Source organism: Falco punctatus (genome assembly GCF_963210335.1).
Source record: "Falco punctatus genome assembly, chromosome: 3".
In the NCBI taxonomy this organism is placed as follows: Eukaryota; Metazoa; Chordata; class Aves; order Falconiformes; family Falconidae; genus Falco; species Falco punctatus.
In genome coordinates, this window is record NC_137582.1 from 57,267,463 (window position 1) to 57,291,797 (window position 24,335).

At 40.8% G+C, this 24,335-nt stretch overlaps 1 protein-coding gene across 1 annotated transcript; it reads right to left on the bottom strand.

Moving 5' to 3' along the window:
* Positions 1 to 1,784: 1,784 nt before the first annotated feature.
* THOC1 (THO complex subunit 1) lies at positions 1,785 to 24,040 on the bottom strand. Its single transcript, XM_080380437.1, has 21 exons — positions 23,887 to 24,040; positions 22,887 to 22,960; positions 22,722 to 22,782; positions 21,221 to 21,287; positions 20,032 to 20,150; positions 18,667 to 18,715; positions 18,063 to 18,158; positions 17,690 to 17,772; positions 17,070 to 17,143; positions 16,378 to 16,486; positions 15,093 to 15,224; positions 12,979 to 13,079; positions 12,743 to 12,809; positions 12,535 to 12,585; positions 11,840 to 11,910; positions 10,433 to 10,528; positions 9,455 to 9,520; positions 6,127 to 6,210; positions 5,752 to 5,899; positions 4,191 to 4,269; positions 1,785 to 2,261 (listed from the first exon to the last, which is right to left on the bottom strand). Exons 1-21 carry the CDS (start codon positions 23,977 to 23,979, stop codon positions 1,966 to 1,968), a joined length of 2,016 nt encoding a protein of 671 aa, XP_080236563.1. The 5' UTR covers positions 23,980 to 24,040; the 3' UTR covers positions 1,785 to 1,965.
* Between the last annotated feature and the right edge of the window lie 295 nt (positions 24,041 to 24,335).

The window sequence follows — 24,335 nt, forward strand, 5'->3', positions numbered from 1 at the left end:
AGTGCTTCCTCTCTTAAAGCTCGTGGCAGCAGCTGAAAAGAGCTGCTTGCTCTGAACAATTGCATGACCCTACACCTATGAAAAAACTGATTTTCTATTCCTGGTTACAGCCCCCTAGTTACAAGAAAAGCTTAACTTTTTCCTTCCCCAAAAGTGTACTGTCCCATTTTTCTGCTGCTCTTGCATTTTCCTAATTTTGAAACACGTACACTTATGTGTGACAACTGTACAAGTCATCTCACTGGGACAAGATACACTTAATTACTAATAGCTGGGACACTGAAAACACCATCTCCTTTTCTTTCTAGGTCTGTCAAACCCTTTAGTTGCATCTTAGGCTGGGGGCTTGAATCAGTGGTCGGGATCCTCACAGTCAGGGTCTTGCCCCAGGTGGGTCTACTTTCAAGCCTGTCTGAGGCCAGAGCAGTGCTGTCACGTTTTGACGAGGTCATACTTGTCAATGATGCAGAAAAAAAATCTGCGTTCCTCCATGCACAAAACGACACAGGACTGCGCTGCGGCTGGATCAAAGGTAAATCAGGGGGACAGCTCGTGCCTAAGTCTATTGCCTTGACCATGAGTCTGGAGATTCTGGTTCATGACTGAACTATCACAACTACAACTCACTGGACTTAGCTTCCTTCAGTCACCTTCCATGTGGCTGTCATCCCCAGCTCTCCCAGCATCAAGGCAGCAGGCAGGCCGTGTTCAGGAGCTGTTAGTCATCCCCACACATCTCAGATCACAATACGCTCCAGTCCCTTCATCATCTGAAATCATTAACATTTCATACCTTCTACCAATCGTACCTGCAGCCGGAGGCAAGAGTCAGGCTGTACTGTATTTCCAACACGTGTCCCGTAAGTGCCACATCATCGAATTCTTAATACCGTTCAATCCAAGTGGCGTACCAGGCACAGAGCTCTCAGCAGCAGCTCTGCAGGCAGGAACTCCTCTCCGAGCTGGTAGCTAAACACCCTGGAAATTCACAGGTATGATTTAATGACCAACTGAAGCAGTACTCTGCGAAGAGGAAGTTCTCCGATCCACAGTTTTCCAAATGCTCGGCATGATGCAAGAAATAGCCACAGAACAAGTTGTAGCCAGCTAGCACTTAACGCCACAAAAATCTTCCACTTTTTGAGGGAAAACGTCGAGCTACATGCAACAGCTTGTACCCGTCAACAGATAGCCATATCCTTAAAATGAAACCAGTTGTCATTTCACAGTGAACTGGAACAAAAAAATTACCTTGCTTATCATGCGTGACTCGGGGGAGTTCCTACGTAGCCAAACACATGCAGAGACTAAAGTTAATGACTAATAAAAGCCAGGCATGGGATCCCCCCTAATTATTGACTGTCAAGGTCCAGAGAGAAACCAGTTCTTCATCAGACCAGTGGACACTGCAGCACCCCTGAGGACACCAGTTCTTCACTGACAGGGACTATGATTTGGATCTCCACCACAACCCTTTTTTGTCAAAAGCTGACGCGCAAAGAACAGGTACATTCTGATGGTCTACAGCTCCCTGCCACCCCAAGCAATGACTCGGAAGCCCTTCACACCTACCCCCGCTCTGAGAAACCACACAGAGACAGCAGGCCATTACGCTGTCAGCTGGCTCCGTCCAACAGGAGTGACCCAAGCGCTGCTGATGCCAAATCCTCCTAAAGCTGCCTTGACTCCATCCTCTCTTTCACCTTTCCACCATCCAAGATGAAGCTTCCTCTTTCTGAATCAGGATGACGTAATCCTTTTCTCAGAAAATCTGGATAACTGAACAGCATTACGAAAAAGTTTTATTGTTTATTGAACATAAAATACCTATCAAAAATGCTACCTAGCATCAATAGTAACAGCAATAAACAAAACGCTCACAATTAGCGACAACAACCATAACAGTCACAACTGAAACCAACCACCACCACCAAAACCAAATGATGAGTTAGCATCTGAAGCGAGTTAGCTGCTGGTTTCAGTGTCATTGGTTAGGCTTTCTGCGAGGTCACTTAACCCGGCTTTGGTCAGAGCAGTAATCAGATTCTCAGGCGTTGCATGTACGCCCTCCTGATCCTGCCAGGCAACTAGCAGCTGCTTAGCTCTCATCTTCATGTCCTCACTGTCCAGCTCAATCTGCCGTATATCAGAATCTTTCATTTCCAAGTAGGGGGCCAAGGTCTTCCACTGCTCCCCAAGCCTGCTGGCAAATAACTCTATTTGTTCACCCGTCATGGCTTTGTCCCGTTGTACCTCTGGACCTGGAATAAAAAGAGAAAGAATCAGTGAGACACAGGGAAAGTCCCCAGATACTTTCCCTGATCGGCCCCATTTTAAGCTTGCTATTTATTTACTAACAGACTGACTCACACCTTTCCTTTAGTTGTTAAAGCCCACTCGAGCTCCGAGAACCGATGTGTTGCCTGAGTCTCAGGAGACTCCCTTCTTGCCCAAGATAAAGAAAATCTTGTTTTTTACGTTGAGAGAGAACTGCTAAAGCCTCAGGTACATCCAAACTGCCTGCTCCAAATGAAAACAAGGATTTTGACAGGCAGCCTGCAATTTTCAATGCATGAGTCTACTATAATATTAAATTACACAGTGATCTTTAATGTGTCTGTCGGACTTATTTTAGTCACATCACTTGGAATTAACCCAGGTAAAAAATAATGTGCTTCCCTTTCACTGAGTTACTAAAGCCTCCTGTTCCTATCAGCAGCAGGACTGTGAATAGGACAGTAACTTAACGTGTAGTCAGTACTTCAAGGATTTTTCTGTCACTCTGGCACCAACATAAAAGCCACTGAATACTCTGCTCTGCTGAGAAGCCAAGTGCCACAGTGATTACACAGGTGGGTTTGCACATTTCTCGCTTATCATGGTCTACAATCTATGGCTTACTACCTGTTTCTTTCACACTTTTAAAGAAAAGCCCCTAAAGACCAAGTTGCTTATGCATAGAAATGGATAATATTCTTAATTTTAATAAATAACTCACCCTCACGCCACCTGAAGAGCCAGATGGCATGAAGTGGAAGTTTCTCTCCAGTACTTACACACTCATTTATCTGAGCTAAACTCACTGCTTTGAGGGGAAAGAAGGGAAGATCACAACCACCACCACAACAAAAGCATTCAGATCACTTTCCTTATTTCTAAGCACAACAGTGTATAGCGGACTGCAGCTCTGCCATCTTTGCTTTAAGACAAGATTTAAAGAAAGCTGTGTCAGGCTGTGTCAGGCAGTGCTAAGCTGAGGAGAGAACTTCACTACTGGCAAGGAGACTGTGGGAAAGGTCAGGTGCTGGGTGGAAAAGGGCAACAGAAGAGATGCACAGAGGCCCACAGAAGGCCTTCCACTAACAGAAGCAGCTTTCAACAAAATTGCCAGCAGCACCCAGTGTGTGGCTTCCACACGTCCTGCATATCCCATTTGCCCATGCTGGATCCAAGGGCTAACACAGAGAGATGCAACACGCAGGAGATGAAGGCATGGATGAGGATGGAAGGCAGCAGATTCACAGACACAGGACACAGGGAAGGACACTTAGGAGCATGACATATCAGGGTCACAGGCAAGGTACAAAAATGAAATGACTGGTTCTTGAAGAGGAATTAATAAGAGATGACGTTTGTCAGGAAGGCTGCTTTTCTCACAGAGAAGCTTTTGCCTTTAAGATGTTTTAAATGAAGAGCACGTAAAGTTCTTAGAGTTGGAATATATCCATTTCTGAAAGTCCCATAACTACCCACTCCAGCAGGGGCTAGAGGGATGCACTTACCCGTGGCAATTAAAGGGCAGAAAGAACACTTGGGTAGGTTGGTTGGTTTTTTGTTGGTTGTTGGTTGTTTTTTTTTGTTTTGTTTTGTTTTTTTTTACACAGCAATGCTGACATTTTAGCTATAAACACCTACTAACACTGTAAACATACATCACGTAGCAGGAAAAAGGTTGGAAGAAGCTCCTAATGAAAGTGGATGCTTTCAGCACTGCAGGCCACAAGACCGAGAGCTGCTGGTTGTGCCCTGTGTCCTGAAAAGGCTGCACTTCTTGGTACGAATGCTGGTTCAAGACAGAAGTGCTGGGGTAACCAGGACTGGTGACCCTCAGTAGAAACGATGTGAAAACACAACTTTTACAATACACATCAAGAGAGAAACTGAAAAGACTGAGAACATGCAAATCTTACTTTCATTGTTTTCCTTTAATAAAGCATCATTATCTTCCTCATCTTCATCTTCGCCTGTTTTTATTTCTTCAGAAGGAGGCTACAATGACAGAACTAAACATCACTGGATGAATTTTGTGTTTAAAGAGAAATTTTGCAGCTCTGTGATTGTCCCTGGAATGTATGTTAGAATGGAAAACCTGACATGATCCCATACAAGAACCAGAAAACCCCTATAGCCTCCTGTTTCCAAACCACCAGTAACAAGTGTTCTAATAAAACAGTACTAACTAAAACAAAATAAATAAAAATCTAATGAAAGTATTCACTGACTTCACAGGATTTTCTCCTTTTCATAGTAACTACAACTAAGCAGTACATCCCTAGCTTTATTACTTACTTTAAAAAATAACAAACTTTCTATAAGACCACTGCTGATGGAAGGTTTTTTTATTTTTATTTATTTATTTATTTATTCTTCACTAATTTTATTCCTCACTCAAGTTTTCTGTACTTTCCAGCTTCTTAAAGGTGGCAAACAAATATGCAAACAACAAACTTTTTGTTCTCTGAATTAGCTATTGATCAGCCAAGATGAACAAAAGGCTTCCTCTTTTCTGATGTTTCAATCACAGGCCTTACCTATGTATTTGCTTCTTGCCGTAACGTTTGGCACGTGACAGCGGTACCACCAGGAATACTGCATAAAGTAATACCTTAATATATTAACAGCTTTCCCCTCCCAGTATTTCTTCTAAAAATGCTATTAGCATCTAGTCAACTCTGATGGCTGAACAAACAAAAAACCTATATATTACAGTCCAACCTTTACATCTCAGTAGTTTCACATTACAGATAAGGAAGGTCTCAAACACAGAAGCATGGGTTCATATCCGCAAGTAATTGCTAGGCTGTGTGCTAACTTAGGGGTTTAGAAAATGCTCCTTTCCCCAGTTGTTAATTTCTCTCAGATCACTTTATACGCAATGAGAAGAGACCCGTCCCTGACCCCAAATTTGTACCATTGAACGTGCAGAGGGTTAATGCCTTAAATTTACCGCTCTACAAAATCTACTTTTCTTTACGTATTTTAAAAGTAGTGGAGCTGATAGGAAAGCTTTGGTAAATCTTGCTGCAAAGCTCTGGTAACACTTAGCACAGTACCTCTGGCTGCACACCCTGCCCCTTTTACTGCCAAACCAGTAGCCACAGCAACTGATATTCGTGAGCCATAACACCACCGTGCACCTTAAGTAAAAGTAGTCTGCACTGCAGCCTGGAACCCAAGTAGCTGGGTACAAATATATTCCAGCTTACCAATGGGATTGCCACAGCTGCTTTTTCACAGAACACAAGGCAGAGCTCCGCACTTACTTGGTTAGTCAATGTTATTCAGTTTGGTGTTACTGGGATCTTCATAATTAGACCAATTTTATTTGTAATTTTTACTTTAGTGTACAAGGTTTTTTTTTCTCCCATGTGTTTTTGCCCCTTCCCTCCCCACGTACCAAATGGACTGCAGAGAGACAAGCAGGAAGTTAAATGAATTCCACATTTATTATTATAGGATAATATTACTTACAGGCAGCTCCTTGGCTAATTTGATTACCATGTTTTCTAGGTATTCAGGTAAACTCTTGAATTGTTGGTTTGTTGGCTGGAAGAAGTGGGGACTTCTGCGTGCTAGAAGTCTCAACGCTCTCCAGCCATAGTTAGAATTGTTCACAGCCCTGTAATAAAATACAAGTTTGGTTGGTAACCATCTGACATCTATAAAAGCACAGAAAAAGATGTGAGGCGTTTACTAATTAATATCACTGTCCAAACTTATAAATCTGTGGCACATTACTGGAGTCCTGCACAGATATTAGTAATGCAGAGAACAGTCTGTTTTCTTTAACAATCCAAACATACAAAGAGATCAAAATAAAGTGAAACACAAGAAAGACTGACATACTTATACTTATTTTCAACCATGTTTTCAGGGTCTGCTTGTTCAATAGCTTCTTCAAAGAATTCCTCCAACGTTGGCATATATTCCCTAAAAAATAAATTAAGGAGCTTAACAGTCCTCACAATCTACTGTAAAATAGCTGGTTTTCAACACCTTCATACACATCTCAAGCTTATTCACTGAAGAAAAAAAAAAAACAACGCACACCAAAACCCAACCTACTCAAATTTAATGACTGCAAATAAGCAAAGAATCTGTTTGATACATGTTGCTATAAAATTATATACTGCATAACCACTGAAGCATACCAGTAGTCGCTAGCACTGCCCATTATATGCATTTAAACCTTCTGCCATACCAGAAGGTGACACAAGCATCTGTCAGTAGCATTTGGCGAAGAAAAGAGTATGGGATGCAAGACAAGAATTCTGGTAATAAGGAAATGAGACTTTCATAAAAATACCTGTAACAACTGACTGGCTGCATTAGAAACATGCTGCCACTTGCACAGCTCACAAGAGCTCAGAAGCCTACAATGGTTGTTAGTTCTGTGCAATCTGACAGGACAGGACAAGACAAGTAAAACACAACCTCTTTACCGCCCCACCCTGCCATTTCAGCTTCATCTGCTACCAGAGAAAGCAACACTACTATTACTCCACAATTTCAATTATTTATGATCACTAATTTTAAAGGGGGGGAAGTATTAGGCAGCTTAATGTTGTAATTAATGATCCCATCTTAGTGGCTCCCCGACTTGCTCAAAACATGTCCATTTAATCCCCCATGGTGATTCTTGTACCTTCTGCTGAAGGTACTTCAGTTAAAGTACATTCAATACAGATCCAAAGTCTACAGGCATCAGGAGAAATTTATTTATTTGAAGTGGACTGAAAAGCATCTGAACTCCTGGGCTCAAAGAGATGTTATCAGTAGCATGAAGTCCAGCTGGAGGCCTGTCACTAGCATGTGCCAGGGCTCAATAGCAGAGCCAGTACTAGCTAGCACCTTCATTACTGACCCTACTGACCATGGGACAGAGTGCACCCTCAGCTGTAAAACTGGGAAGGGTGGATGACAGACCAGAGGGTTGTGCTGCCAGCCAGAGGGACCTCAACAGACCAGAGGAATTGGCTGACAGGAATGTCATGAAGTTCAGGAAAGGAAAATGCCAAGTCCTGCCCAGGAGGAACAATTCCAGGCACGAGCACAGGCTGAGGATTGACTGGCTGGAGAGCACCTTTGCAGAAAAGGTCTTGGTGAACGACATCACCGCAGACACGAGCCAGCAATGCGTCCTTCTGTCAAAGATGGCCAGTGACACCCTGGGCCGCATTAAGAGGGTTACCAACAGGTCAAGAGAGACGATCCTTTCCTTCTACTCGGCACTGGCAAGATACATGTGGAGTGCTGGGTCCAGTTCTGGACTCCCCAGAACAGACATGGGGCCATGCAAAAGGCTGTGCACAGATCGGAACATCTGACACCCAAGGAGAGACTGAGGGAGCTAGGACTGTTTACCCTGGAGAAGAGAGGGCTCAGGGGCAGTAAATACCTGATGGGGGCAGCAAGGAAGAGTCAGACTCAGTGCTACTCAGTGAAAACACAAGCAGCAGCTGGCACAAATTGAAATACAGGCAATTCCACTTAGGCACCAGAAAAATGTCCCCCAACTTTTCTGTGAGGGTGACCAAACACTAGAACAGATTGCCCAGGAAGGCTGCAGAACTTCCACTCTTGGAGAAACATTCAGAACCTGACTGGGGAAGGTTCTAGGCCACTTGCTGTAGCTGAGCCTGCTTTGAGCAAGGATTTCTAGAGGTCCCTTCCCACCTCAGTTGTTCTGTGATTTAAAAGACAGTATTGATGGTTCATACGGGACATACTAAAAAGGTGACTGATGTTTCTGCTCTTAGAACACGTAGCGGTTGCTTCTGAAAGGTATTCAAACCAGTATATAAGGAAACTACCTAAAAATATAACAAAAATAATATTCACAATGATCAGGACAGTTTGCTGCTTTGAAGACTACAAGTAAGCAATACAGATTACTTAAGAGCTGTAGGTTACTGTGAGCCAAGATTATCAGTGGTGCAAAGCAGGCTCATAATGGCACGTATTTCTCCTACCTAATGTTTGACAGACACATCTGTTTCTACAAGAGAACTAGCGATCAGTTGGGGGAAGGGGGGAAGCACACTGGTCTATAAATTCACTTTAATTTTGTTTTGAAAAACATGTTTGGGCCATGAAAGCAGTGCCCCATGCATGTTTAAGTGTAGTATCACTGACTACTGGAACCAAAGCCAGCATCTTAAAACCACATCTGATTTGAAACCTGCTATATTAACCCAAGAACAGCTATCTACAAAGACGACAGGTAAGGAAGTATTACCCCATTTGAATGAAGACACGAGGGACCAAAGCAAAAAGTTACAGTCACTTGACCACATTCAGTCACAAAATCTACAATAAAACTTGGTACTGAATCCAGATCCCCCTGGATCTTCTCTTTCCTGTTTACCATGGCATGCATTTTCTTGGTTTATCTCCATTTGTTTAGTTTTGGTCTCTAAAAGCAATTGGAATAGGAGCTGGAAGAAAATTATGAAACTTGCAATTGGAAAAGCATTTCCTCTACTTAGGACATCTGCACAGCTAGCACCTCCCCCCAGGCACCCAGCCTTTACAGCCACTACAAGCAAAGCTCTCTTCAGGAACTGTCTCATTCCATTTCCAGATTTTCAAACTAGGTATCATGTCTGCACAAAAAGGGAACACACTATCTTTAACGGACAGACAGTTACATAGAAAGTACATTTTCAGTATTTTCTACAACTGTGCAAGCAGAAGGGTTAATAATTGTATTTTTCTATGTCTACACCACTGGCAGATCCGGTATGCACTGAAACAATGCCTGTTAACCAATTACCTCTTATCTAGTATTGCTCAACACACATGCCTGCTTGAACATCACAGCCAAATGGCATGCTAACCTCATTGGAGCCACACTTGGCAACCTTCCTTTATTATATAAAGTAATTAATTGCATAATCACGCTCTACCAAATGGAAGTTTCCATCTGGTTTTTAGATTAGATTTTACTTTACCAAGCAATGAATATTACTCAAAGCATAAACACTAGTGAAGAAAACTGTAAGGAGATTTCAAGACAAAGATTCATACAACCAAATTCTCTCAAAACACACAGCAAAATGGCATACCATGTAGCACCATCTTATATACTTTCCTTATGCCAATTTTTTTATAATTGTAATCTTGTGTGTAATTAAGAGTGCTTAAAGTTAGCTTTAGACAATGGCGTACCTACCTACTCTCAGATTTACAAGCTTCCATGTTATCAGGACATAAATTCCAAAGGCGGGTCAGTTCCTCGCTGAAAAAGAGAGGCAAAACACTTATCAAACTCCACATTCATCATTGGTATCACTCCATGTTCATCGTTCAAAGAGAGACATGTGAAACAACACTACAGAAATTCTAACCCCAGAGCCTTTATAATAAAGCACACCACACAAACTTTGTAATACATACATCTTAGCGATTACTAGAAGAGACAGAAATCGCATCTGATGTTGCAAATCAGGAAAATTATGTATTAAATTCTATTACAATCTCTTGCTGATCTGCGGTAAGAAACAGTAAAAAACTCTCTCCTTCCAAATTAGCTAAGGTCAGGCCATTTTGTTTTGATAAATGAAATAATTTATTGCTTTTTCAGAGGGGACATTTTACAAAACACTCAGTACGAGGTCTTGAAGCTCAAGACAAGGTTAAAATTTCTACATCTAGGTTGGGTAAACCATTACAATGAAAAGACTCATTTCTTCTAAAGAAGGAAGTGGAAAAACGCAGCAATCAGTATCATGCAAAATATGGCACTTTTATTGGAGGGAATGTATCAAGAATTTTTTGCCCCAGGGCTAAAATACTAGTAGATGTTATTTTAAAACCCACAGCACACATACATTTTAAGCAAAAACAGGAAGAGGACAACAGCGTAAAAACTGATCCGACAAGTACAAACCACTGATTTTCAGCCTGTAACTTACAGACTATTTAAAAGGGACCTAAAGAGATGACTGTAAGGAAAGGAAGCCTACTGCAGGTTTTAAAAGAATGACATATCCCTTGGCTGTTCTTTCCCAGCAGTTCTAAAGCAAGGAAGTTTTAAAAATGCTGACTACAAAAAACAGTCAGTGGCAAAAAAAACTACCATAAAGCCCCCCAGACCAACTAACCAACCAACCCCCAGAAACCCTGTAAAGGAAAAAAAATTCCAACATACTTCCCCATAAGGATTTTTTTGTTTGGTCCTTTTCCTAAGAAGTCTTCTGGAGCTGGCCTCTTTCTCACAGGCCTCATTGGCTTAGAATCAGGAGGTCTAAAGAAAAAAAGTGCCCTTTAGTATCAAACCAGTAATATGTAGAGAAATGCGTAGAGAACAAAATCAAGCCATTTCACTTCAGATGGTTAAATTGTAATGGAAGTATTCAGAAGAACTGGGATTCTAGGAGTGGAAGGAGGCAAAGGGAAGAGGAGAGAGAGAATGTAAAGTAAGGATAAGGAAGGGGATTTGCCAGACATTAAAATTAGTTCAGTCACAAATTTAAATGTTGATCATAAAAGTCCCAATATAGAAAAAGAAGCAAATCACATTTATGCCAGCAGCACATAAGTATGCTCTACCCTGCTGCTGGGATCATCTGCTCTATGATTGCAAGTTCTCTTTCCCCAGGTGCACCTGATTTCATGGGATCAGAGGCCCCAGAGATCACGGTGATCCCAGACCACTGAGATTATGGTAAGACCTACCCAAGCTGAAACTCTGGCTGAGATCTAAAGGAGACAGAACATTCATAAAAGTCAAATTTCATTATTTTACTTGCTCCCCACCTCCCCACTATAGTAATTTCTCTCTTCTCACAGTCCCCCTCCCCCTTTTTCACAAACAGCTGAAGTCATGAAGAGGTGGCTCCACCTGATCACTTCATAAAAGGAAATCTGCAAAGGCATAACGACACAGATGCTCCTTACCACGAAGGGGCTACAGTCTGTGTGCAGAATGAAGAAGGATGGAAGAGGAATGTTTGGTCACCAACCTCAAGATAGTTAAGTAGACACATGGAGTCAAAGTTCAAGTTTTGCCACTAGTTAGTAACTAATTACACAGGAAACCTTTCAATGGCAAAAGCCACCTAATCACGATTTCCTTTCAGGTAAGCAATCACCACAAAGTGGCAAACCTAATAAAGTGCATAAGAGGAGAACCGTTACACAAAAACGCCCCACCAAAGCCGTAATGCCAAAAGCTTCAGTAGAGGCAATGCAAAGCAGTATATGGGAAAGTCAGGCACTAACTTCTTCAACCTAGCATCTGCTGAAGGCAGAATCGGAGATAACTTGCTCCAGTCTCCTCAGTCACTGGATTCTTGGTATGAGACAGTGAGGAATGCTCTCCTGAGACCCCGCACATTCATAACCACCTCTTCACTGATGTAATGAAGCCTTAAGACTTTTGGCAGAAATCAAAGAGCCTTCTGCACACAGAAGGGACATCCAACTATATAAATCTCAAAGCTGCATGAACATTATGCAAAGAACATTAACGTTCATACACCACGGGTACATATTCCAAAGCTGCACCAGCATTTCAAACAAGCAGCAGCAAGCTTCTACTTCATAACAGAATTACCTTTCTTTCACAAAGCTTGGGCAGCCCTCATTTTTCCATGAATTCCAGTTTTCTTCAGTATTTAATATATGCTGGAGAAACATAATACTGCACATTATTAGGGTCATAATAATCTTTGAAGTTGACCTCAAAATTTTTAACTGAGCTATTAAAACTAAGGGGAAAACTTTGTTCTAGTGTGTGTATTTCAGCCACTATTTTGAAGGTCATCAGTGTTATCTTAGACAACTGGTTTAGTTTATTCAAACCTAGTGTATCTCCTCTCTTCAGTAAATGTGGGAAAGGCTTTATTATTTCTCCTTCTCTAAACAAGAAAATAGAGGGAGCCAAAGTAAAGGAAAAGATGAAAGCAAGAAAACAACTTTTGTTAATTTCACTTGCATCTTTTTCCCATGTCTTTGGGCACAGCACTCCTTTCTGCAAAGACTTTTAAAATATTTTTTTCCCCAATAACCAGTGTCTCCTGTATTTACATGTGCACATTTTTCCCTTCTCCTGGGTAGAAATGGAAACGCACAATAATGAAAACATGGGAAAACCATGATTACAAAACAAAAAGCTGTTATGAGATCTTTTTACAGAGATGAGATAAAAGTTCTCTCAGATACGACATCTATGTTCCAAAAGCTAGTTTAAACCGACACTGCCTTTTTACATGCTATATACTTTGTTCAGACAGGCACCAAAGTACTTACCTCTACCATTTTTGAGAATCTTTCACCATCCGGAGGATTTTCTGAAAGAAGCTATGATTGGGAGGGAGAAAAAAATTTAGAAAATAATAAAGTATGTAGAAAAAAACCCTCCAAGAACATGGTGGTTACTGCTTCAAAGGTGGCTGATATAATATTACATGGTAAATATTCTTCCATGTAATTTTTATAAAGTATCTACTGTACTAACCTGGTACACTGCTTTTGTAGTATCTTCAATCCAAAGAGACTGTTCATCTGTTAGAACATAGTTTGAACTGGAATTGAAAAACAGAAACACAACAAAAAACACAGGATGTTTACCAATCCAAGGCTCTGCAAGTTTCACAAGAACCTGAGAACAAGGAGACAAACTCTTTCAAAATATTTTGGTTTATCTCCAAGTTCTTAGCTCTCCATCCCCAAAATAAAAAAGTTCCATATTACCTTTTGAATTTGACCTGTCCCTTTAGATACTGAAATAATATTAGATACTGCAACAAGATGTGTCGGCGAAAGTTACTGTCACTCAGCTGTAAATCCATCAGCTAAACAACAACAAAAAAATTACACATTAAGGAGATTAAACATGTGTAAGTGAAAAAAATTCAGCAGATGTTTTCAGATAAACCCAATGAAGACTATTTTTACAAGATTATGCTAAGTCATTAGAGAAGCTCTATTCACTATCAACTATACTTTCAGGACAGCGTTTCATAAGGTACTAAGATGGGTAAACTGTCATCTAGCACAATTTAGGAAGAAGTATCAAAATTTCTAATGAAATCAATTTCTTAAAAGCACAAGGAACCACCTTGTATCCCTAGCTTTTTGTTTAACTAGTTTTATACTGCTAGATTTAAGAACATCACTTTGAAGCAAACAAGAATTTGGAAAAACAAATATTCAAGTATTTCAGTAACTGAAGGAAAGCCTGCTCCCCTTCCCTATGAACTGCTGGCTCCAACATAAGGGTTCAGCTACCGCAGAGGCATACACTCTCATCAACACTTGCGCAGTGATACACTGCTCAGTTGCTACCCTATACGCTGCACTATGATAGATCACACAAAGGGAACATTTGCAGATCCTTTAATGAAAAAGGCCTTTGACTATTGGGTGTCAATTAAGCAACCAGTTCTACACCTACTATACTATATTATTTTAAAATTCTCTATTCACAGGTCAAAGGCTTATGCTGCACTGAAACTTGCTTTCTCTCATCTACTAATGCATACATTTAGAAGTTAAAGGTACATATTATTCCAAAACTAAGACGAATTGAGAATTAAACTCAAGCTTTGTATTTGTGACTGTCTTGGTTTCACTGGGATAGAGTTAATTTTCTTCTTAGTAGTTAGTACAGTGCTGTGTTTTGGCTCTGATGTGAGAACAATGTTAATGTTGATAGCACACTGATGTTTTTAGTTGTTGCTGGGTGATGTTCATACTGAATCAAGGACTCTTCAGTTCCTTGGGCCCTGCCATTCAGAGGGCTGGGGGGCACGGGAAACTGGGAGGGGACACAGCCGGGACAGGTGACTCAAGCTAGCCAAAGAGGTATTCCATGCCATATGACGTCATGCTGAGTATATAAGCTGGGGGAAGAAGGAGGAAGGTGGGGACATCTGGCATTATGGCATTTGTCTTCCCGAGTAACCGTTACATGTGATGGAGCCCGGCTTTCCTGGCGATGGCTGAACACCTGCCAGCCCATGGGAAGTAGTGAATGAATTCCTTGCTTTGCTTTGCTTGCGTGCGCGGCTTGTGCTTTACCTAATAAACTGTTCTTATCTCAACCCCTGAGTTTTACATTGCTTTCTGATCCTCCTTCCCATCCCACTGGGTGAGGGGAGTGAGCAAGTGGCTACGTGGTGCTGGGTTGCCAGCCGGGGTTAAACCACAACAGTCCTTTTTGGCACCCAGCGTGGGGCCCGAAGGGTTCAAGATAACAGATTTGATTGGAATGCGCTAGTTTGAATTTATAGCTGTTATTGCTGTTTAGCTATTAAGGGGCAGGTTTCTGTTAATTAATTCTGTTAATATTAACAGAATTAAAAATTCTCAAGATCTTTTTCAAAGCAATTTTAAACAAGACCATTATGAGGCAAAATACAGAGTCAGCACATCATCAGCCAAGTTCTGAAAATGTAATTCTACAGGCAATAAAAAAAGCAACAGATCTTCAAATACTCTATTTTAACTTCCCTTTCTAAATGTAACATTACAAATCAAACACAATAATGTATGCCAGCTTTACTGCAGACTTTTATTCCCAAAATAAAGTCCCTGAATCACCAATTATCAGAGGCAATCCATCCACAACGAAAGAATAAAATAAAAAAGAAGAGAACAAATCTATCTAAATAAAGTGATCAAACAATGTAACAGGATATCCAGAGAAACTGTGGAGTCTCTACTTGTGGAAACATTCAAAAGCCAACTGGACATCACACTGATCAACATGCTCTAGCTGAGAGCTTTGAGCAGGGAGACTGAACTAGACACAAGTTCCCTCCAGTCTCAACTAGTCTGCGACTCTGAGAAAAGAAATCACGTACCTTTTCACTAGTTAGGAACTTTGCAAAGTATACATGTTCTCCTCCTGTTTTTAGTTCTTCCAACTTTTTTCGGGAAGCCTGAGTGTCATCCAATTTGTAACTTTTGAAAACAGCCAAAACTTCTTCTGAGTACTATAAAACAGTTATTTAACACATCAAAATAATACAAAAACTTTGTAGTTAAAGAGAACTTACACTAGACTTAGTGCCAAGCAAGTAAAATCAATTGTAAACCTGCTATCAGCCAGCTGAAACAACCCATTTGCCACCAGTATGTAGGGTTTCTCTGAACACCACAAATGACAGTGAAAGTGTTATTTATCATTTCAGAACATCTTATCATTTGGAGTATTTAAAATACGCTAAGAAAAACAATGTTATGGGTTGTGAACAGTGCGCAACTGCTTTGTTGTTTAGATGTTATGAAGAAAAAAGGTCCACATGATAACAGTGCTATATTCAAACCCAATTTAAGTTGTTCAGAATACATACAAAGAAAGGCACATAAGTGAGAGTTAAATTTGCACTACTACCCTTAAAATCAATTCAGTCTTAAAGCTGCAATGAAGAAAACCTCAAAAATTTCATCTGAAAGATTTAAGCCTGACCTTGTGTCCAGTTTCTCTGAACCACACACGAGGTTTCGGGTTTTTTTGAAAGCTGAGAATGTAGACCTCATTGACTAGATTTGTATTAGAATGTCTGAGCAGATGTTACATCTTAATACCAGAACACAGAGAATGACAATTTTAAAAACAAGGCTTCTTGCTATTAAACAGTGACAAATTGTGAAGACACAGTAGCTTAGCAATAAATTATCCTCAACAGTCATACTAAGCAAAACTGAAACAGCTGGCTGAAAGGGACATTAGAGTCATTGCTTCTATAAAGAGATTTGCTTCATTAGAAACCTATCATCTTTAGGATCCCACTGGGATCAGTATGACTATTCAACTCTATGATCTAGGTCTAGGTATTATCTTCTGCGGGGGAAAAAAGAACCCCAAACCCACAAGTTCTGCTTTTTGTCTGACATTGTTATAACATATGATGTCTTTCTGTTATTGACTAACACAAGTTTTATTAGGGGATTTACTGCACATCTTAATATACTGTTTACCATCAAAGATTCACTTTGGAAAACAGCAAAACGCATTTCTTTGTGCACTATTATTCAATGGCACGAGGACTTGAACTGTTCCATGCTTACACAGTCACTCTCCTACTCATGTAAATGGTGATTTTCACTTGGGCTGAATGGTTGAAAACATGAACTCAAGATTACCTTAAGAAAAGTTTTCCATGATACCTTCTCATAGCACTGCACAGGATTTCTAAAATAATCTTGAAGTGACCAGAATTTTCTATAAAGGTTATAATCTATTGGAATGGAACTGGGGGGAAAAAAAAAAACACAAACCAACAAACAATATTGAAAGAGATATATTCAATTTGAGTCTGCCCAGGAATGTGCAATTTCAGAAAATATTACTCATTTTGTAAGTGAAATAATAAGTCAGTAGTGAGCCCTTACAGAGAAATCTATACTTCAGAATTTGTCTCTTTAAAAGAATTTTCCATCCAGTCTGTTGTTACCTTCTCACCACAAAAGTAAAAATAGTAAGAAAAAGGGATCTTAGAAGTTTTTCACTATCTGGGGAATGAAGACGAGCACAGCTTTTTCTCCTAAAAGCATGTACAGCACATAGCCAGAATCCCTGAATACATCTTGACAAAATTTGTTCTGCTAAGATAATTCGGAAAATTGTCAAAAAGAGAGAACAGCAGCAGTTCTCAGACAGAGTACACAACTTCTTCAAATAACTCTGTAGATTCCTCTCTACTAGGCTGTATTTAATCTTGAGAGGGCAGGAGATAAGTAAAATTCCAAATACAGCATTTAAGGGTATTTCCCAAACAATTCTTTACTTTCACTTCATGAAGTTGTTTCAGCTTTTAAACTTGCTGTAAGCTCACCAACTGGTTGGTGCTTCATCATCTCCCATTTCACCTTCTTCTACGTCCATTCCTTCTTCTCTCTCCTCAGTGTGCTAACACGAAAAATAATTTAAAACTTATACAAGTGCCACTATAATTTGCATAGAGTTTTCACCGTGTCCTTTATTTTAAACATGCTATTACGCTTTAGATCAGAAAGCTTAAGCTGGTAATTCAGAAAATCTCTAAAGTATTATTCCAGTAAAACGTGCACCAAATTCCTGTCTTAACACCTTACTACACTTTGCAACGATAACCTGACTTCTCTTGAAAAAAGCTGAAGGGGCAGGTCTATCCTCTGTACACTGCGGGGGAAACTTAGTACAGTAATTACGTCACAGTGTTTATCCCTCACAATCAAATGGACTTTTTTCCCCTCCAAGTCTGCACAGTTTAATACACCAGGTAACATGCCTATTGCCAGAATCAGCAGCTTGGTCTTGAAGAGGGACAACCAAATTATGAACATACAGTTCATATTAATATATTAATATATTATTAATATATTAACAACATATTAAGCACAGTAGCACATTTTTGTGCAAAGAATCTTAGACATTTACTGCAGAATGAGTGAAAAATGACAAAGGAATTTTCACCTTCTGTCCTAGAGTGCTCTCATGTTCATTGGTATTGAAAACAGTGACATTTTCCAGGTTAAACTGACTCTGCAAGTTAAGTCCTGTGAAAAACAAAGGGTCAGTCTTAGAAGCTGTGACCTTCATAAGTCTGTTCAGTTAGTTGTTTATGAGATGCTGATACTAAATTCTCAGAAATAGCATTCAAAACTTGTGTCTGAAATCACAACAAATGAGTCACTCATAATATCAATGGTAGAGACAAGAACTACGGTAAAAGTGCAACGTAATTTTCTCCAACTGAATTTGGTCTGCAACCATCATAAACTTAAAAAGATTCAGCACATTTAGTCTTTGTTAGATGTTAAGTGTGATGAAATGCAAAAAATCTCACCTGACTTTTCTGAAAGTGGAAATAACCTAGCCAAGAACAGCTGAATTCTTCCACAGAAGACTGTGTTTTGTGACTTAGATAATCTTCTTAGAAGGTCTAAATATTGTAAAGAGTAAAGAATATTAACATTTATCCCTCTTTCAATTTCTCATGCATTAGAAATCAAGACTTGCTAGTTACATGACCTACATAGCTATATGAAAGGTAGCTTTGTAAAAGCTAAGTTTGTAAATTTAAATGCTAGTAACTTCCTCAGATCAACGCATTCTACCAATTCTCCTAACACTTTCAATAGCAATAAAAAATAAGTTCAAATGAATCCTACTCAAATACAGCCTCTAATATTCCTCAGCAATAACAACGCCCATAAATTTTTTAGATGTTCTTCTATAACGACCTCCACTGATGAAGAGATTTCCCTAAGGTCAGAATGACTTCTACTTTAATAAGCAAGACTCATGAATATCTGCTGAGTGATCTGCCTTTTACCTTTATTACATATTGGACACATCTGAATGTAAATCAGATTATTAAATTCACTTTCATTTGCTGAGATGGGGAGTTCTTTAATTCCCTACCACCCGCCCGAAAAACTACAACTTACCATTGCACATTCGTAGCAAGTAATTTTTCCCTGCAGAGTAAAATGTATTCTGAAATGCAGTAAAGGTATTTAGATCATTAAGAGATCACAAAACCTTCTTGAGCAGATTTTAATCCAATCACAAGCCATAAGCAAGTATGAGTCATTCCAACTGTTAACTCCAAATCTGTATCTCCCCCTATATGAGGCAGGTTTCACAAAAAGGCAATATAAAACAAACAGTCCCACAAATTCCAAGAAGGCATAAACCACAACATTTACATCCAGTCTCCATACAGAAAAACACATGTGACAGTGAACTGTATGAGCAGAGTCCAATTTTTTCCCCTGTAACATACAATTATTTACACTCATTACCTTTATTATTCCATGCATTTTTTTATAGATGTAAGCAAAGAGCAATAAACAAAAGATTCAGAGCATTCACAGTAGTAGTAATTTGGCAGCAGAAGAAAGAAATTGATAGAGACTTGAATTAATGACAAAGAACAGTTTGTGAATATACTGGGGGACACAATGTTATCTGAAACAGAACAGCATGAATGAAGGCCTATGGGAGGTAGTTGTGGTTAGGAAATTCAAGTTAGGAACACACAGAGAGACTGGAATGCTTTTCAGGTGTTACCTATAGAGTTGCAGACACTTGTGCTCCTGGCAGTACTGCCAAAGAGCAAGCCAAGGACACTAAGATTGAAGACTTCTTATGATCTTGGACTAAAATGCTGGCAGGTTAGGACTTCTGCCTGAGACTCTGAATTCCCTGTAATTAATAGCGCCTGCAGCACAAGAAGCTCAGCAGCCTGTCACAGCAGCTCTTCTCCTGCTACAGCACCATGGCACAGCAAGAGCACAGAACCCTCATACAGGCCTCAAAACACCAAATGTTACTCAAGAGCAGAAATATTTTAGGGCAATATATTCACTGTTGCTACAGTCCTGTAATGGAAAGCTCATTAAGGAAGTGACCAAGAAGTCTTCTTTCCCTGGAAATTGAAGATGAAGGAATCTCCTGCAGCTCTGAGAAAGAAGCTGAATAATATGTCAAGAGATATATATCTACATATATGATTCGTATACTCATATGAATTGTGCATTGGAAGTTAAATTTACAGTTTCTAAATATGACAACCACTGTATACTGTGGAGAAAGGAGTTAGAAAGAAAAGATCAATCAAAATTATGAATTCTTTTATTATTCACTTTCTGACCTCTGCTGCCCAGACATTTTCAAGCCTCAGAACAAAATGTGCTCAACATTACTATTCTAACACAAAGAGATGCAAAAACAGTTAAAATCTGTGTAAAAATGGTTCAGATCGACAGAAGCTTTGGCACAATTATAACACATTCTAGAGAAACACCTACCGATTTCCATGTAGCAACATTTTTCTCCACAAAAGTGAAAATTTTGTCACACTGGTCCAAAGGCAGGCAATCCAGAACATCCCCCAGAAGCACAAAAGGGGTTGATGCAGTGCAGATACCTGTGAGGAACATGTAATATTTTATTCAGCAAATCTGAACTGAAATGTATTTAAGATGCATGGCAGTTGAGGGACATTATGTTAAAAAACAAAGAAAAAAAGTTCTCCTGGGTTGCTACAAATCTTAACAAAAAGCTCGGGCTGAAGTGTGGACTCCCATTAAAGCTATTTCTGTATGCACACGTATGGAGATGAGCTTTACAAGAGCTTTGCACTAAGGTAAAACAAAAAATAAAGAATCACTGTTCTAAGAACCTCAAAGTCTGAAACAACATCGCATCTCTTTGCAGACTGCAAGTCAACTTCTAAGTCTAGTTACACTAAACACACGCATGAAGTCTTTTCCTCAAGTAAAGCACAGCTAAAGCAGTGCTCCAAGTCTGTCTGCCACGCTCTGCAGCCTGGTAGCTGCCTCAGTATCACAGGTCTTGTTATTCTACAGTTCAAAAAACACCTATGTAGTTGAGCTATACTTACTAGAACAAGCAAGTATTTAATGTGTCATGTGAACAAATAAACACAGAGAAGAGCATGAAAGCCTCTTCAGAAAAGATTAGCACACTGATTACTGACTCAAAAGCCAGTTACAGAAACAGATTCAAGTACATAAAAACCAGCTGTGTATTGACAGGTCAGTACTATGAGACCATCGCAGATATCCGGAAATTATTTCTGGCCTTGCCAGCAACTGACAGAGAAACCTACAAGTCATTTAACCTATCCACCTCAGTGATCTCATCTCTGAAATTATGATGGGCGGCTTCTAAACATTTTACAGTAATGGACAAAGATAGAAAATGCTAATTATGTTGCAACCAACACCATGCAACTTCCTTTATTAAAAAAAAAGAAAGCAAATCAAATAAGATTCCAACGCAAATTTTACATATATAACTGAATGTAATTATATTATAATTCATTCCTCTTGTGAAACAGGCTTAATAACCACTAGTCTGAGGGCCACATATTATAAAAGCTAACTGCTGTAGATGACTTACAAAAATCAAGATTTTAAAATTTCCCTAAATGGTCCCTAAAACTACAAACAGATTTGAGAGAAAGGTGCTCACCTTCTGTGACTCCACCTATAGCAAGAGAAATAATTGCCAGGAGATTTTCACATGGAGCTTTGTTTATCTAAACAAACAAAACAGTATTAAACTCCTGCATTCTGACCTAAATATATCAAACAAAACGAAAACTCTTGTTTCCAAGCAGGCATATTTAAAACAAATACTGACATTCAACTCCCCAAAACATCAATTAATATATAGTTAACTGATAGGTCTGATTTAATAGAAAGTTTTTATTGAGCAAGCAACATTTCTTGACTGCTTCTGGCTATTAAAGACCTACAATACCTACTGTGTAGTGAGAGTCACCTACCTCTGACAATTAATATCCCACACAGTCAGCCTTCACGGAATCACAGGATGGTTTGAGTTGGAAGAGACCTTAAAGATCATCTAGTTCCAACCCCCCTGCCATGGGCACAGACACCTTCCACTAGACCAGGTTGCTCAAAGCCCCATCCAGCCTGGCCTCGAACACTTCCAGGGATGGTGCATCCACAGCTTCTCTGGGCAACCTGGTCCAGTGTCTCACCACCCTCACAGTAAAGAATTTCTTCCTAATATCTTACCTAAACCTACTCTTTTTCAGTTTAAAGCCATTTCCTCCTGTCCTATCACTACATGGCCTTGTAAAAAGTCCCTCTCCAGCTTTCTTGCAGGCAACCTTTAGGTACTGGAAGAGCACAATAAGGTCTCCCTGGAGCCTTCTCTTCTCCAGGCTGAACAACCCCAACTCTCTCAGACTGTCTTCATAGGAGAGGTGCTCTAACCCTCTGATCACTTTTGTGGCCCTCCTCTCGACTCAATCCAAGAGGCCCATGTCTTATGTTAGAAGCCCCAGATCTGGATGCAGCACTCCAACTAAGATCTCACAAGAGCAGCATGGAGAGGCAGAATCACCTCCCTCAACTTGCTGGCTATGCTTCTTTCTGTGCAGCCCAGGATATGGTTGGCTTTTGCAAGTGCACATTGCCAGGTCATGCTGAGGTTCTTGTCAACCAACACCCCCAAGTCTTTTTCCTCAGAGCTGCTCTCAAATCCATTCTCTGCCCAGCTTGTATTCGTGCTCATTCATTCAAGCAATACCAACAAAAAAATTACTTGATTCCTTTCATCATTCTTTTAAGCTGACAGGCACCTTTGTTACATGCTAGTGACAATCCACTCCACCCCACTCGTATAGTTGTAGAATAATGCATATTTATGAACTAGAATTTTAAGACATAGACTTCCGTAAGCACTACACAAAACTGCTGGAAAAGGGTTAGTCAACAGCTCTCAGTGTTGTATCTGTAAAATACTGCCATTCTGTTATATCTACCAGTCTCCTCTGATCATCTATATTCAGTCTAATTTAGAGAACTTTTACATAATTCATGGTTTTAATAAACAGCGTTTCCTCATACTAAAGTAAGTTTCTGTTAAATTAATACATTAACTTGCAAATAGAAATTTGAGCTTTATCAAGAAATAAGCTGTAGTAGTTTAAAGTACTTACTATTTCTTCTTCTACAATAACTCTAAAAGCTTGATCCAAGGTACACTTCTTTTCATTTTCACTGCAAATGCAAATATTCCACATCTGTTAGTACCAACTATTACAGACAAGATTACTAAAAGTTATCTGGAAGGCACCCTCTAAAATCAAGCAGTATTTACTTACCTCCCAGGAATCTGGTTAAATGCGTTCAATAACGGTTTGATACTTTTGTTATTCAGAGCATCTCTGGTGGATGTCTACCAAAAAGTAAAGAAAGAAAAGTTACAAAACCAGTACAAAACCAAAAGGATCTTCTTCCTGTATCTAACATCTGACAGAAATACTAAGGAATCTATTTGCCACACATGGTATGTCAGTTTAGAGACCTTTGTAACAAGTAGGGCAAATAACAAATGTCTAGCAAATCAGATATGTGAGTTAGCAGAGCATCACACCTCAAACCTGGGCTAACGGTGCAGTGAAAATAATATTGCTAAATGAAACACAACGGAATACACTGTTGCGACCAGTGTGGCACCTGCAACAGTCTCAAGTCCCACAAACACAGCCTCACGGGCAGGTTATAGTGTTCTGGGACACAATTCCTGCTAACAAGGCGGTCTAAAAATTACTATATCCTGTAATGAGATCAAGCTAACAGAGCAAGTGTCTTTGCCGCCACCACTTTTGTGTAAACCCCATCCCCTCGTCCAACAGACTGGGCTGTAAATGGCAGGATCCAGAGGCCTGGGTAAGCCAGCCCCGCCTGCTCTGGCAACAGAAAAGCGTAATTCAGCAGAGGCGCAAAAGAGCGAAGTTCAACGCGCTACCGGTCGTTTTGCTGCGGAATTCCCGCCATATTCTAAATTTCATTTTATTTTACATTAATTTTAGTAAACTAAACGGCAGCTCCTCCCCTGGGCAGGCTGGGTTGAGCCGGTATGAAGCCCCGTCCCCAAACTTATACGGCCTTAAGCGCTCGTTACAGGGGGCCCGGGCCCCTCCGCAGCGGGAGCCGCGCCCGGGCCCGCGGGCCCCGGTCCGGCCCGAGGCCTGGCGGAAGGGGAGGGAGGCGGGCGGCCGCTGAGGCACAGCCCCGCACCGGCGCGCAGACGCGGCGCCCCGTCCCCCTCCGAGCGGCGGCGAGGGAGGCGAGCCGAGCCTCCGGGCCGGCCGGGCTCACCGTGAAGCGGAGCCGCGCCTCGGGCAGGCTGAAGAGCGGCGACGACATCGCTCCAACCGAACGGCGCTCCGCGGCGCGTGCCGATGACGCCATATTCCCCCGCGCGGCGCCGCGTACGTCCTGGAGACGTCCCGCCTCCGGCAGCGGCGCGAGCGGGGCGGGGCGGGGCGGGGCGGGGCGGGGCGCGCCTGCTCCTGGGCGGGGCCGGAGCCTCACTCTCGCCTCCCGCCCGGGGCTGACTGAGCGCATGCGCGGAAGGCGACTAGTGGGGCGGGGGCGGTGGCGGTGGCGTCGCGTTGCGGTGAGAGGGAGGCGGGAAGGAGCCGGCAGCCGGTGGGGTTTGTCAGTAGGATGTTGTCGAAGTGAAAATGCCTTTAAAAGTTTGACGTGTCGGGGAGCGATAGATGTGCTTGTTGTTTCTTGTGACAGCCGCCTCAGAGCCGCAGTCA